The sequence below is a fragment of the Narcine bancroftii genome, chromosome 3 (genome assembly GCF_036971445.1).
Source record: "Narcine bancroftii isolate sNarBan1 chromosome 3, sNarBan1.hap1, whole genome shotgun sequence".
Classification (NCBI taxonomy): Eukaryota; Metazoa; Chordata; class Chondrichthyes; order Torpediniformes; family Narcinidae; genus Narcine; species Narcine bancroftii.
Window position 1 is genome coordinate 357,544,389 of NC_091471.1, and position 15,781 is coordinate 357,560,169.

At 37.4% G+C, this 15,781-nt stretch overlaps 1 protein-coding gene across 11 annotated transcripts in view; it reads right to left on the reverse strand.

Annotated features, from left to right (window-relative positions):
- Positions 1 to 15,781, reverse strand: part of LOC138759488 (dynein axonemal heavy chain 17-like) — a 192,057-nt gene that overhangs the window by 144,936 nt on the left and 31,340 nt on the right. For 10 of the 11 annotated variants that reach the window (XM_069929995.1, XM_069929994.1, XM_069929996.1 and 7 more), the window contains 6 exons: positions 14,981 to 15,249; positions 12,450 to 12,645; positions 7,761 to 7,907; positions 5,330 to 5,438; positions 3,061 to 3,164; positions 76 to 216 (listed from right to left, as the gene is read on the reverse strand). In XM_069929995.1, the coding sequence (XP_069786096.1) occupies positions 76 to 216; positions 3,061 to 3,164; positions 5,330 to 5,438; positions 7,761 to 7,907; positions 12,450 to 12,645; positions 14,981 to 15,249 (966 nt within the window). Of the gene's footprint in view, positions 1 to 75; positions 217 to 3,060; positions 3,165 to 5,329; positions 5,439 to 7,760; positions 7,908 to 10,352; positions 10,466 to 12,449; positions 12,646 to 14,980; positions 15,250 to 15,781 lie in introns of those variants that run through there. The other variant, XM_069930003.1, reaches the window with a different exon arrangement.

Genomic DNA, 15,781 nt, shown 5'->3' on the forward strand with positions numbered 1-15,781 from the left:
TTTTACAGCTCTCTGGCTCTCTTTGGGCCAGATGAAGTCATGGGTAATGTCAACAATTATCACTTTCTATTTTACCTCTAATAATGCATGAAGTTTTTCTCCATCTTCACCAACAATTGCATATCTTTTATTTAACATTTGTGGTCGCCCATCAAGATCCAAGTACAAATCTTTCTTATTGCCTCCTCTTTCAAACAAGGGGCTTGCTGACCATTCCTATAGAAAATATATATAAAAAAAACAACATTTATTCCAATCCAACCACATGATGCAGTTGCCATTCCAAAAATTCTGAGCCTTCATACGGTCACCCACTATTTGTATTGACCAATTATTTAAATCCTCCTACTCCTTAACATTATTGTCCAACACATAATGCTTAAAAATAATTTACACTCTAAAAAAGTGGATATTAATTACCTTTAATTTTTTCTTGTTGTATCCTCGTTCAACTAATTTTAGTTCAAATATGCTGGAGAAATTCAGCAGGGACCAACATTTATACAAAGAGAACCAACATTTCAGCTTTGAGCTTTGAACAAAATGTAGGAGGTGCCTGAATAAAATGGTGGGGGTGATCAGTGAAGTGATCTGTTCGTCTGTGTCCAAGGCAGCAGGAGAGTCGATGACTTGCACAGATTCACAGGTGAAGTGATGTGTGGCTTCATTGGGAAGGACTGTTTGTTACATTGAGAACCAGGATAGGTATAGGGATGATGTTTCTGTTCTCTGGCCTATCCAGAGCCAGGGTCGCAAACTCAAAATTAGGGGCTGTCCATTCAAGAGAGTACAAATCCTTGAAATTGACATGGAACCTCAATCCTATAGCAGCAACATTCGGATTGATGACAGCATCAAGCCTATAGTGCCACTCAGTGCTCCTACCTCCCACGAAGCTATTACAAAATGGGGAGGGATTCACACATGCGTCACATGGAAGTCCTAGCTATGGCAGAGGCAGTGGTGGTTATGATGATCACAGGAGAGGCAGTAGTTAATGGGAGAACAAATGGAGCAACTATGATGGTTGATGGATGGAGGCCAGATCAACCTGATGGGTGGTACCAGATCCAGAACAGTTACTGCAGTCATGGAGGCTGCTTTTAGTAGGACTTTATCATGATTAATCTTGCTATTTTTCTTTTATCATATGGATTTCTGTAAATTTTAAATCCAAAACAGCAGTGATGACTCTTTTGTGATGTTTAGGTAGCACAAAAAAATAAGATTTTCATTGTACACTTGACAACAAACTAAACTGCTTTTGTGCATCAAACCCTCCTGCTTTTATTGTTTTCTTAAGCTCTATTATTTTCTTGTTTGGCTAAAATGGTTACCAAAAAAAAATGTTTGTGCAAAGTTTCTGCAAATTATATAGAAAAGCTGTTCCATTACTTACTATTTATTTACCCAATTTTTAAAGTATACATGTGATTTCTTTTTTGTTATTTATCCATTTTTCAGGATTATGAACATCTCTCGTCAGATAATTCAGTTTCTTTGACTCAGCAGTTGCACAAGCCAGGTCGAAAATGTTTAGCCTCAATTAGTCAGTTAAATATACAGCACCCTCCAATCATGTTTAGGACAAAGATACTAGTCAGCCGCAGAAACTATGGCCAGATTACAGTTTGCAAAGAAGTATTTAAAAGAGCCGACATAATTCTGGAAAAAATATCTTGTGGACAGATGAGACCAAGATTAAACTGTATCAGATGGCAAAAGCAAAGTGTGGAGGTGCAAAGGAACCTTTGCCATGGTTTGCATCTTGCTGTGAAGCCTCTGTACTTCTGTTCATGAAGTCTTCTGTGGACAATAGTCATTGATACATCCACACTGGCCTCTTGAAGAGTGTGTCTGATTTGTTGGACAAATGTTTGGGGATTTTTCTTCATTCTGTAATCAGCAATGGAGGTCTTCCTTGAAACATTAGTTCCTTTGCTATTACTGAGCTCACCAGTGCATTCTTTCTTCTCAACGATGTTCCAAACATTTGATGTTGATAATCCTGTTTGAGTGATGTCTCTTACGGTTTTATTCTTGTTTTTCAGCCTTTGACATTCATTGGCATAATGTTCTCAGGTTGAAAAAATGGCAACTACAGATTCCAAAGATGATCAAAAGCTTAAAAGCAAGCTTAGCCCTCTTATCTTTGGCTTGGCTTCGCGGACGAAGATTTATGGAGGGGGTAAAAGTCCACGTCAGCTGCAGGCTCGTTTGTGGCTGACAAGTCCGATGCAGGACAGGCAGACACGGTTGCAACGGCTGCAGGGGCAAATTGGTTGGTTGGGGTTGGGTGTTGGGTTTTTCCTCCTTTGCCTTTTCTCAGTGAGGTGGGCTCTGCGGTCTTCTTCAAAGGAGGTTGCTGCCCGCCAAACTGTGAGGCGCCAAGATGCACGGTTTGAGGCGATATCAGCCCACTGGTCAATGTGGCAGGCACCAAGAGATTTCTTTAGGCAGTCCTTGTACCTTTTCTTTGGTGCACCTCTGTCACGGTGGCCAGCCCTCTTATACTTGCACCAATTAAACATAACCGAGTCTGCAGAAGGACCTGACAAGCCAAATGCCCCAAACATCATGGAGCCCTGAAATGAGGCATTCTTCCCTCATGGTCAAACCGAAATGTAGACAAATAACCTTTAATAAAATCTGGTATGCGCACTTTAATTACATGTGTATTGTTTGAACACAAATTTAAAACTGTTCTGCACAGGTGCAAGTAAAGGAGAAAGATATCTTCATCTCCAACATTATGGAGGGCACTGTATATCATTACTCTTCTTTCCTCAAAGCTTGATTAAATAGTTCATATTTGCTAGATGATGCAATCTCTGGAGCCAAAATCACACCATACCCCTGCATCGACTCCCCCTCCCCCTACCATTTGAACGACTTAATCAGTTCCGTAATAGATGTCTTTTTGATTTTCAGTTGGTATCAAAAAATATTTCTCTGAATCAATCAAAACCATAGAATATGAAGGATCAATTTCCACCAGGTTTGTGCCAATTCACGAAGTAACAAGTAAAAATTAAAAATGCACTTTCTCGATATACTCACCAACATCATGAGACGCATCATTTCTATGTTGTATTTAGATTTCTGAATTCTACGGTCAAGATCATACAAGATGATTCTCATCTCTTGAATATATTCCCAAATACCTAACAAAAAAGAGATGCACAAAGAAAGCCTTTTCATTAAGCTGTCAGGAATATTGAATGCTAGATTTTCATGGCAAAAGCAAACACTCATTGGATCGCAACTTTAATTCATGATTGCCATTAGGAACAATGAGTCACCATATCATTGCAGTCTAAATAATATTGGAATCTGTGTAAAATTAAATATCTCTTCAGATCACAGAAATTTAAAAATGTTGTGCTCAAATCTACATTATATTGGAGTTTTATTATCTTTTTACAAAAGCTAATTTGCCAAAGCAATTCTCCACACTCACCATTCCCTGCTCACATCAACTACCCTAGTGTTACAATTCATGCAATCTGGACGTGTGAGAAAGTGAAAAAATTTTGGGAAGATCTAAACCAGATATTAAATAAAATCACAGAAAGCAATATACCAAAAAACCCAGAGATCTTCCTCCTAAGTAACATAAAAAAACAAAGAATTTGGACTTGATTTGGATGGTGCACAAAAAAGATTTGCTAGGATAGCCCTAGCTGTAGCAAAAAAATGTATTATGTCAGCCTGGAAATTAGAAGATAACTTGAGAATACAACAATGGTATATAGAAATGAATAAATGTATTCCATTAGAAAAAATAACATATAATGTAAGAAATAATATTACAATATTTGAACAAATATGGGAGCCATACATGAAATACAATAGAGAAAACCTACCGGGGACATCTACCACTTAAAATGACAGAAGGAGAAGGAAATGAAAAGAATTGACTCAGTGGAATTTCTTGTTTATTTTTATTGAGTGACAACATTGTTTGACGGGTTTAATGTATCTTAGATTCTGTACTTTAAATGAATGGGAGGGGATGTAGGGAGGGTGGGATGGGAAGAGGGAGGGGGGGAGAAAATGACACTGTATATATTTGAAAAGAAAAATGTATGTATCTTGATCAATGTGGTTTATAGTGTGAAAAATAAAAAAATTAAAATAAAAAAAACTACACTAGTGTTACCTCCAGCACCAAATCAATAAACTATCCTACCATGAGATGTTCATCCTTAATGATCTAAAACTACAGAGGTCACCAGTCAAAACCTGAGCAAGTTATTCATTCTAATACAAGTTATTTTAAATACCTCTTAAATTCAGTTTAAAACTGTAGATTTTCCATGAGACATTGAACCAATGATTTGCAAACATTTGAACAAATTTTCAAATGTTATTGCAAGGCCCCATTTACCATATTTCAGATCTTTCTAAATGATAAAAGGACTCAATCAGATATTTCCGATTGATAAAAGTACTCAATCAGCTAATGTCTAGGAGTTTCTTCCAATTATAATCACAGCAACACCCCTACCACTCTGTGAAGCATCTGTAGAAGTTGTTGAGGGATGGAGAGAGTCCTGGGGGCGGGGGGGGGGTGGTTGGTGGGGAGTGTGCATTCCAAGAATGGAGAGGCATTCGTGGCTTTAATGGTAGCATCAATGTGCTTATCCTAGTTCCTGTCTCTGGAGATGATTGTTCCTCAGAACTTGAAGTCCTTTACTCTTTTGACTTGAGCCCTTTTAGTGGGGACAGGGGTTTGTCCCATGTTCTCATGTCACCTCAAGTACTATCATGTGACCAATGAATCTTTGAAACCCATACGTCTTTGGGATGTGAGAGGAAACTGGAGCAACCGGAGAAAACTCGTGCTGACCCAGGGAGACAGCGTCAGAATTGAATTTGGGTCGCTGCTGCTATAACGTTGCCTTATCTAATACACTAACCTTCTGTTATATTGTTACTGAAAACTCTTGAAACAAACGAAATCCATGTCATAATATTCAATTGAAATTGATTTGTGTGATTAGATTTAACATGAAGATGACTGTTAACTATAATTATTTAACTTTTAGAACAGTATTTATCCATGTCATAATATTCAATTGAAATTGATTTGTGTGATTAGATTTAACATGAAGATGACTGTTAACTATAATTATTTAACTTTTAGAACAGTATTTATCCATGTCATAATATTCAATTGAAATTGATTTGTGTGATTAGATTTAATATGAAGATGACTGTTAACTATAATTATTTAACTTTTAGAACAGTATTTAGCTTTGGTTCTTATTACAATTATATACTGTTTGAGAAAGCATGCATCTTACAAAGTTAGTAGAAGGCATACCTTGACTGTTCCAATACAATTGTCTTTCAGCTTTAATTAATTTAAAGTCTATATCAGCTAATTCATTTCTTATCAAGGGATATTCAACATCAAGGATTGTAAGTTTTATCTGAAATATAGTAATATAAAAACAAAATTATTAATGCAAGGCTTTCTCAGTTATGCAGAATGTAAATACCATCCTACCATGGCTGAGCTAAATTCAAAATTGACAAATGATCATTTAAACTGCACTTATGATATTTTGACAACCTACAGATTTAGATTTACTTTGAAAAAAGAAACTCTTATAAAGCAGCATCATTTCCAATACTTTTCAACAGTGCAAGAATATTTTATTAACAGTACTTGAGCACCACTATTTCAATGTAAATCTCTCAAATAGTGCTCAATTATTCTATAAAATAAATGATCAAATAAATAACATTAAACCTGGGTACAATTTCACAGTCAGAATAGGGCACAAGGTTAGCTAGAATAATCCTCAAAAAGAAAAACAAGTAGCATTTGGATTTCCACTGTATTAGATGCATTAAATATGTTCAAATCGGGGGGGGGGGGGGGGTGGGGGTGGGTGGGGAGGGGGGCGGCAGCGGGGGTGCTGACTACCAAATAAAAATAAAATCGGGGCATCCTACTCTTTATGCTTTTCTCTATTTCAGAAGCAGTAAAATATGGCCTATATATTCACAGACAAGTAACTTGCCGGCTTCTGAAAAGTGGGGCAGCACTAGGTGAACTGCTCTTTCCACAACAGACACGCAGACTCTATGGAGATGAGAGAAAATTGAGTCGGAGTGGAGTTAGGGTGCTGTAAACAAAAGGAGGAAAAGGACATGGTAGTTTCCTGAGGAAAAGTCCCACCAAGATGGAGTGTCTAAAATGCCCAATGCATGCATGGCTCAATAACAATCAAAACTGTAGTCAAAATGACCCTATCTGTGGTCAGTGATTCTTCAATCATGTTTTGATCAAACTGAAATGACCGATGGGAGGGTAGTAGTTTTTATTTCGTAAAACAATGCCCAGTGAGGGCAGTTTAAATTATATTTGACTCTATGTTTATGGAAATCTCCCTTTGTTTTATTGTTAGTGCAAAAGGAAGGCAAATATTATAAACTACTAATCCAATTTCTGTAGGTAAGTTTTTAATGACTACCATATACATTGATGATATTATCAAATGGAAAAAATATAACAGGGAAATTTTACCACAGACAGGGTACATCCCAGTAGTAAGTGCCCAGTCCAATCTTCCATGGACAGAGGATACACCAGAAATGGGTGTACACACTTCAAAACATGTACACATTTATGTTATGGGTAGGACATCTATTGTAAATTGTCAGGACTTAGGAATGGTGATAAATAGAGATTTAAGGATTCAAATCCATATTTCCTTGAAATTGATAGCACAATTCAATAGGATGGTGAAGGCATACGCATGCCTTCATCATGCAGGACAGAATATAAAAGTTGGGATGTTATGTTGCAAACTAACAAAATACTGGTTACCCTACACTTGGAGTATTGTTTGCAGTTCTGGTTGGACAAAGTACAGAGGAAATTATACAGAATATAGAAAAGTATGGCACAGGAACAGACCTTTTGGCCCACATGCCTGTGCTAAACATGATGTCCAAATTGAAATCAAACTCTGCAGCTTGCACTTGATAACTATCACTCCATCCCTTTCATATTCATATTATATCTGGTTCCACCACTACAAAGGTACATCACTCCTCTGGAACCTTGCCTGTTGCTAGTGGGGACATAAAGATCTTTGTCAATCTCTTCAACTGTTGCACTTGATTCTTGTTTCATTTGATTCGCCAGGATGTACCTTGAAGTGGACTTTAATTATGGGGAGAAATTGGATATGGTGATTTGTTTTACATGGAATGAAGGTGGCGGAGATGTGACCTGATATAAATGTACAAGATTATGAGAGACATTGGTAGGATCAGTAATCAAAATCTTTTTTCTCACGCTAGGACATCAGTTTAAGGTGAGGGGAAGGAGTTTTGAAATGGATCTGAGGGATTAAGGTTATTCATAAAAGCGTACGTCATATCTGAAATGTGTGAAGTCTATTAGTCCATTTCTGACAAAATAAAACATGAAGCGTCAGAGCACCCCAATTAGCAGCTTCTGCATTTCCAGAATTAACGTCACAAGTCTGGAGTACAGTAGTTGCAATGCAATTCACTTTTATTAACACTTAATGCCATTGGACTTGCGATTATTATTTCCAAAATCAGGTCAAATAATATGCAAATCTGTTGATAACAATTATGACTACCATTATACTCACTAGTATGACTGAACCAAAAATTCAGATATTAACAAAAATCCTGGCAGATTTTTATCTGGATAACTTTTTAATTTTTTTTCTCAACACTTATGCATAAAAAATAGATCTGAAATTCACCTTGTTATACCATCCAACGATAAGATTCAAGTTGTCAACAACATTTCTGAGAGTTTTACTCATTGAAAAGACATCAGTTCCACTCTCTGGTATGTCTTCTCTCCCCTGTAAGTTCATATAATTAACTTCTCGAAGAACTGCAACCAACTGCAAAATAAATGATAATCATCACAGACAAAATCAAAAAGATAAAACTAACATCATAGGAATAAAAATAGAATGGAAAATCTAGAATATTAAAGGATTATCAATAATTTATTTTCCTTTTGCAGTTTCCATTCTAATAGTATTATTTAACCTTCTAGCCTAGATAGGAAGAATGGAGAGAAAAATTACTTGCTAATTTCTCAGTAAACTGGCTAGGTCAGCAAGCAGCTGAGTGATAACTGAATGTAACTTGATGCAAATCAGGACATCAACTGTTGAGTTTTGAGACCTCAAGTGAATAGAAGATGAACAAGTGATACCTGCAAGAAGTGTATCGTAATCGTTAAAAATTGAGATAGCAAAGGCTATTGGAGAAAATGAACTGCAATGAAGTTGAAAGTTGCTGAGAAAGGGAGTGGTGGGAAGGTCCGTGGGAGATTGAATTAGGCAGTCTTAATGATAATGCAGATAAGAGACCAAGGATAAAAGATCCAAGGATCTCAGGATAAATGTAACCGTTTGGTTCAATTTCAGACTGTTTGATAGAGGCAGCAGCTAGAGAACAGTGTCCACGACAATGTCTAAAATTAATGGTTGCATCCCTCCAAAATCTAACAAGATATTTCCATTTCATTGGAAATTCTCCCTTTTAAATACCAGCTGACTTCAGATAAAGGTCACAATATTCCATTCACCTTTTTGATAGTGTTCAACATTTGATAAATGTCCAAAATACAAGTTGGATAAAAGAAAATTACAGTCACTGTCAATAAATTGTAAACATAGATGAACACAAAATACATATTGTTTTATCTAGACAGTATGTCTCTATTTGATAAAGACAGAGTGTCAAAGATATATTCTAGAGAACATTGCAGCACAGGGACAAGCCTTTAAGGTCATCATTTCTGCAACAACTAAGATGTCAAATTCACTTGCATATACAGTGCCCACTGTAATGTTTGGGACAAAGATACATTTTTCCTTTATTTGTCACTGTGCTCCGCAGTTTTAAATGTGTAATCAAACAATTCACATGTAGCCAAAGTGCACATTCCAGATTTTATTCAAGCTTATCTGTTTACAATTTGGTTTGACCATGTAGAAATTAAAGCACTTTTTCTACATAGTCCCTTCATTTCAGGGCACCATATGTTTGGGACATTTGGCTTCACAGGTGTTTGTGAGTACTCATTGCCTCACTGATGCAGGTATCAGAGAACTAGGTTTGCTCCTGGTATCGTCCATGATACATTATGACAGTAATCTTGCACTGATGTTCTATCAAATCTTGTTTTGGCAAGTCCTTCTGCTACAGTTGGACTTCCCAGAACTTTGACTGAATTCTGCAATTTCATAATTTTCCTGGTTCATTGCTGAGTGAATATTTTGAGAAGTACAAGAATGAGGGAGTTAGTTGAATGAAACTCTCTCCCTGAAAGGTGGTGAAAGCAGTAGAAGAGCAGAGACCTGCAGAATTTACAGATCAACTGCTGAATGCTGGGATCAGGTCATGTACCGTATATGCCGTTTTATAGAACGATCCTTGAAACTTAAATTTTCACCTTACAATTAGGTCGCTCTATACAAACAGTCTAAAATTCTTATCTTTGACGATGAAGTCGCAACACTGGCGCATCTTCCTGCTGGTTCTGATGCATTATCGCATGCCCTATTAGTTATTTGCGAAGACCCTGCACTCCACCAAGGGCTCCATCTGCCCCATCTGACTGCTTTTGGCTCTGTACAGGCTTTAAACAGCCTGATTCAGGAGCCAACAGTGGTTTATTTTAAAATATCCAAATAAAATTTAAATCTTTAAATTATAATTTGTAATTAAATTATTGTTATTTGCTTTTTACAGCATTCACTAAGTTCCAGATTTGGGGATGTGCCTTTGATCAAAGGGTATCGCTCAAAACCAAAATTTTAGGGTGGGAATTCCAGGGGTCATCCCATACATGAGTTGTCCAAAACCACGTCATATATGGTAGTTCTTTACTGATTAGCACAGATATGATAAGCTGATTGGCCTATATACAGTTAATTTTCTCTGATTCTGTTTGACATGGGAAGCATTTAGAAGACCGTATAAAAACACTTAGTGAAACACAAAATGCTGTTAATGTAGTAAAAGCACACTGCAATGCTTGTGGAACTCAGCTAGTCTTTTCAGCACCTTTTCTCAGTTTTTAGTATAAAATTACTTGCTCTTTAGCATGAGACTAATGTTACATTAAAGTTAAAATATCAAATTAGATTAATTGTCATCAAGTCCCCAATCTGTCCATCTGCCTTTTGATATTTGGATGTGAAGAGTTTAAATGGACATGGACCAAACACTTCAGAATCAGGATTTATTGACATGAAGAAGTCATGAAATTTGGTGTTTTGTGGCAGCATCATAATGCAAACCTACATATTATAACCATCTTATGACATTACCTTAAAAATAAAATAAAATAATAATAACAATAACAGTGGACGAAAAGTAAGGCAGCTTCTTTGGTTCATTGATTATTCAGGAATCTGATGGCAGCAGTGACGAAGCTGTCCTTGCGCCGCTGAGTGCTTGTCTTTAAGCTCTTGTACCATTTCCCCGATGGTGGGAGAGTGAAGAGGTCCGACCTGGGTAGCGAGGGTCTTTGAGGATAGAGGCTGCTTTTTTAAGACCCCACCTCATGTAGGATGTCCTCGAAAAAGTGAAGTCTGGTGCCTGTGATGTCACAGGCTGAGTTAACAACCCTCTGGAGTTTATTCTTGTCCAGAGAGTTGGTTCCTCCATACCAAACAGTAATGCAACCAGCCAGAATGCTCTCCATGGTACACCTGTAGAAGTTTATGAGTGTCTTCGGTGACATACCGAATCTCCTCAGACACCTCACAAAGTATAGTGCTGGTGAGCCTTCTTTGTGATTGAATCAATGTGGAGTCTCCAAGACAGATCCTCGGAGATGCTGACACCCAGGAATTTGAAGTTCTTTACCCTCTCCACTACTGAACCCTCGATGAGGACTGGATCCTGTTCCCTTGACTTCTTCCTGAAGTTCACAATCATCTCTTTGGCTTTCCATGCTTTGTGCGCAAGATTGTTGTCATTACACCTTTCAATGAGCTGATCCATCTCCCTAATGTACGCTTCCTCATTGCAGTTTGTGATTCTGCTGTCAACTGTGTTGTTATAAGCAATTTTGTAGATGGCATTGGAATTGTGCCTGGCCATACAGTCATGGGTGGAAAATGAATAGAGCAGTCGGCAAAGCATGCATCCTTGGGGTGCACCTGGGTTGATTATTAGTGAGGAGGAGACATGGTTTCCAATTTGTACTGACTGTGGTTTCCCAATGAGAAAGTCAAGGTTGCAGTTGCAGAGTGGGGTACAGAGGCCTAGAGTTTGTAGCTCTTGACCAGCACTAAGGAAATAATGGTATTGAAGACCGGGCTGCAGTCTATGAAGAGCAGCTGTGTATGAATTGTTGTTTTCAAGGTGATTCACAGCTGAGTGGAGAGCCAGCAATATTGCATCAGCTGTGGAACGATTGCAGGGTGTCTAGAAATGAATAAATGTATTCCATTAGAAAAAATAACATAATTTAAGAAATAGCATCACAATATTCAAACAAATATGGGAACCGTACATGAAATGCAATAGAGAAATCCTACCATGGACCTCCACCACCTAAAATGACAGAAGGAGAAGACAACGAAATGAACTGACTCAATATATAAAAGTAAAAGACAAACATTTCTTGTTTATTAAGTGACGACATTGTTTAACGGGTTTAATGTATCTTATTGATTGAACTTTGAATAAATGGGAAGGGGGAGAGGGAGGGAGTGAAGGGAGGGGGAAAAAGGGGAGAAAATGACACTATATATTCAAGAGAAAAATGTCTGTATGTATTTTGGTCAGTGTGGTTTATAGTGTAAAAAATAAAAAAATATAAAAATTTAAAAAAAGAGACCCAATATTTCCTCCTCTTGATATCAATAGATGATATAAAATACAGAATTCCAATGTGTTAATAGAGCTAGTGCAATTTTTCTTTTAAACTTACCAGAAAAAAATCCAAGCACACAGAGCAATGAATGAACTGTTAATTTGGTTTATTTTTTTCCATGGGTACTATTTGATTTGCCTTATACTTCCAGTCTTTTATTTCAATGTCCACCTTTTCCACTTTTATAGCAAACATATTAATGACATTAACAGAAGAATAATAGCCGGAATACGCATGAGGATGTCTGATCACGAAAGTTAAGCAGGCTCAGGCCTGTTCAGTACTTGGATAGGAACACCAGGTGCGCTGTCAAAGTGGCAACTCTCTGTCATTCATATGGTAGACGAAAGTCAAAGAATTTCATGTATGCTACATTCAAAACGTAGTATTACATTTTGATTCAAGCATTTTCTGGACTAGTGACTCAAAAAATAACTTTCTGAGATCAATCCTCTTGAGGATGCTTTTTTTACTACAGAATAGCTTTGTACGAGTTTTAATCCTGTTACACAATAAAAAGGTTTAAACGCAGATATCTCACCTTTTTGCTAAATCTCACGCTGATAAGATCAGTTGTTGGATTCCGAAATATAAGGGGTTGGTTCAAATTAAATTGGCAGTCTTTGTCCACTTTTTTAACCCAATCATTATGAATTTTCTCACAAAATTTCTGAAGTAAGGATTTCATTTCTTCATATTTAAGGAAAACAAGTTTGGCCTCATCATCTGACCTATAACTGTTTTAAAGAACAAAATTTATTGACAAATTTGAATTCATACCTCAACATATTTGGTGTGTTAATATCTACTACAAATGTCTTCCATTGCAGGGCATGACAGAAATGCACAAAAAGTTAAATAATACAGAACAAAGAAAACTGCTGGCTTCCTTGCGCCAAGGGCAGCTCTGCAGTGGATCTATTCCATCAGTCCCCTTCTTCTATTCACTTTCTGCAGCATCAACCCGTGTGGCAAACCACTGGTCACAGAAAACTAATCCTCCACCACAACACTGTGACTCCTTTCTCCAAGCCAGTTTTGAATCCAATTAGCTATCTCACCTTGGATCCCATGTGATCTAACCTTTCAGACTGGCCTGCCAAGCAACACCTTGTCAAAGCCTTGCAAAAGTCCATATAGACAACATCCACTGTCCTGGTATCATCAATCTTTTTGGTTACCTCTTCAAAATACTGCCATAAGATTTGTAAGATATAATTTGCCACACACAAAGCTATGGTGGCTATCTTAAATCAGTCACCACCTATCCAAATGCTCTCAGAATCCCTTCCTGCAACTTTCCTACCACTGACGTCAGGCTCACAAGTCTGCATTTTTCTGGCTTATCCTGACTGCAGTTTCTAAATAACAATACAACATTAACCAAGTGTTCCAGAATTTCACCTGTGGCCAAACGCGATCCAAATATCTCTAAAAGTGTTTCTGCATTTTCTTCCCATAATGTCTGAGGATGCACTTATGCCTGACTCTGGGCAGATTATCCATCTTTATGTATAAACGTGCTCAACTCCTCCTGCCTTGTAATATGGTCTAAGACATCACAGTTCATTTCCTTCAGTTCTTTGCTTCCCTGCTCTCCAGAGTAAAGACTCATGACAAATATTCCTTTAAAATCTCACACATTTCCTGTGGCTCCACACAAAAGTGATTCTGCTGATCTTCAAGAGGATCAATTCTCTCCCTAGCCCCCCTCTTACTCTTAATATGCCTGTCAAATCTCTTGGGAGGTCACGGAAAATACAGTTAGCCAGGACTGATAGTACTCCTGTATAGCACTGGAATTGCAAAGTAAAAGTTTCTCACTGGCTTTAATTGCAGTTTCAAATAGCTCATTGAAGAACTATCAATACATACAATTAGCTGCCTGATTCCTCAAATTATAATCTTTATTACAATGTTCCTCCCAGTTTCCATACAAGTGTATGGATATAAACTGTGGGATTCCCAGCAAAAAAAAAGAACTGATTGTTTATAAAAATCTAAAAAATAGGACCAGGAGTAGGTCACCTGGCTCATGGAGCTTGCCTCATCAATCAATAAGGTCGTGGCTGATCTGGCCATGGACTAAGTCACACTTACCTGCCTGCTACTCATAACCTTCAATTCCCCTGTTCTTCAAAAATCTACCTGTATCTTAAATGCATTCAATGACACAGCCTTGGGGAGAAAAGTCCACAGATTCGCTCAACACTCTGGGAGAAGCAGTGCCTCCTTATCTGTCTTAAATCTACTCCCCTCGTTGTAGGAAAGTTCTGTTACTATTGAGGATGAAAAGAGGAAACCTGCACAGCTTCCTGACTTGGGGGGAGAGGAAATGTTTGGCCTAAGAAGAAGATGTGAACAAGCATTTTTCTCAAAAAGTCTTAGTGTATATTTTCAGAATGCCTTATAGTTTAGAGTTTCCATTTAAGTGTAAAAGCATAGACAGGAGATCTCTGCATTACAGAAAATGGCCCTTGCAAGATTCCCAATCTCAGAACAACACCCCCTTGTAATGCAGGAGCTATCTGCATCTTGAGGACGGTTGTACTCTCAAAAATATGGACAGATTTCATGAGTAGGAATGAGTAACCAACAGATTTTGTGCTATATTTTCTTGTCACTTTTAATATGATTCCATAAAATGTCCAGTATTCTAAACATGGGCTACATATGGGATCTTCTATTATACACTGGGCTTGTCAAGACTTTCATAAACCCCACAAGTCACAAGTACATCTGTCCCATATTATTTAGAATACGTGTTGTCAATCCCAGCCAGGACACAAGGAGCCAAGTAATCTCAAGGTGAAAATATATAAATCGTTCAGCTAGATAAATACGATGCATTTTTTAATATGCTGATATTACACCAAAGGTAGTAAGGATTTGTACTCCCTGTATAATTAAGTTAACATTGCAAATGTTAATTCAGTCAGCCTCATACAATTTTGTTAGGAAATTCTTGAAGTAAGATAGTTACATTCAATCCCTGCAGCTCGTTTCCTTATTTTTTAATACAATTCAAGTTCAATATTCACTGTGATTTTCATCCATTATTTAAAGACTTACAAATGGTCAAAGGATTTGAAATTCTTCATTGTCTCTTCCATTCTCTCATTCATTTCCAGTGCCCATTTAAGCTCGCCAGCTACACGTGGCATATTTCTGTTTATAGAAGGAAAACCGTCCCCTGCTGCAGATTCATTCAAGTGTGCATCAAACACTAACTTGATATCATCTAAATCACTGTTAGCCATATCAACCATGATTGAGTATTTTTCAGACATTTCTTTCTTTATCAGTGGCCGCTTAATGAAAAATCCAAACATGTTCAACAACTGAAATGAGAAAAATAAGTTTACATCAGGGTAATAAGTGTTCATCAAGCATGGTTCACATTTAAAAAAGTTAATTGCACATTGTGGGTCTAAAAAATTTTTTTAAATTAAGATCATTGTTTTCCACTTCACCTCTGTGTGAGGTATCAAATTTAACAAACCAATTAAATGTTGTCAGGTGCCCAACACAATAGGCATTATTTCTGGATGATGCATTGAACTATGACAGCTGCTGTGTAATTCCAAAAAAGTACATGCTTCTGTGCTTTAGAGAGAAGCTGAATTGTGGCTCCCTGAAGCTGGAGATGATGTCTTGAAACAGACTTTAGGCAATGGCTGAAGTTGAAGCCCAGAGACACCTCTTTGTTTTACAAGGCTTCCAATTTGCTTGAGTTCTCACCTTACCTGTTAAATTGTTTCACTGCAATATCTTATCAGGCATCTTTCCCTGAACTCAGCTGACTGTGAATTGGAAGTCCATAAAACTGCTATTCTTTTAAATCAAAAATTGCAAAAGGGCATGCCTTTGATG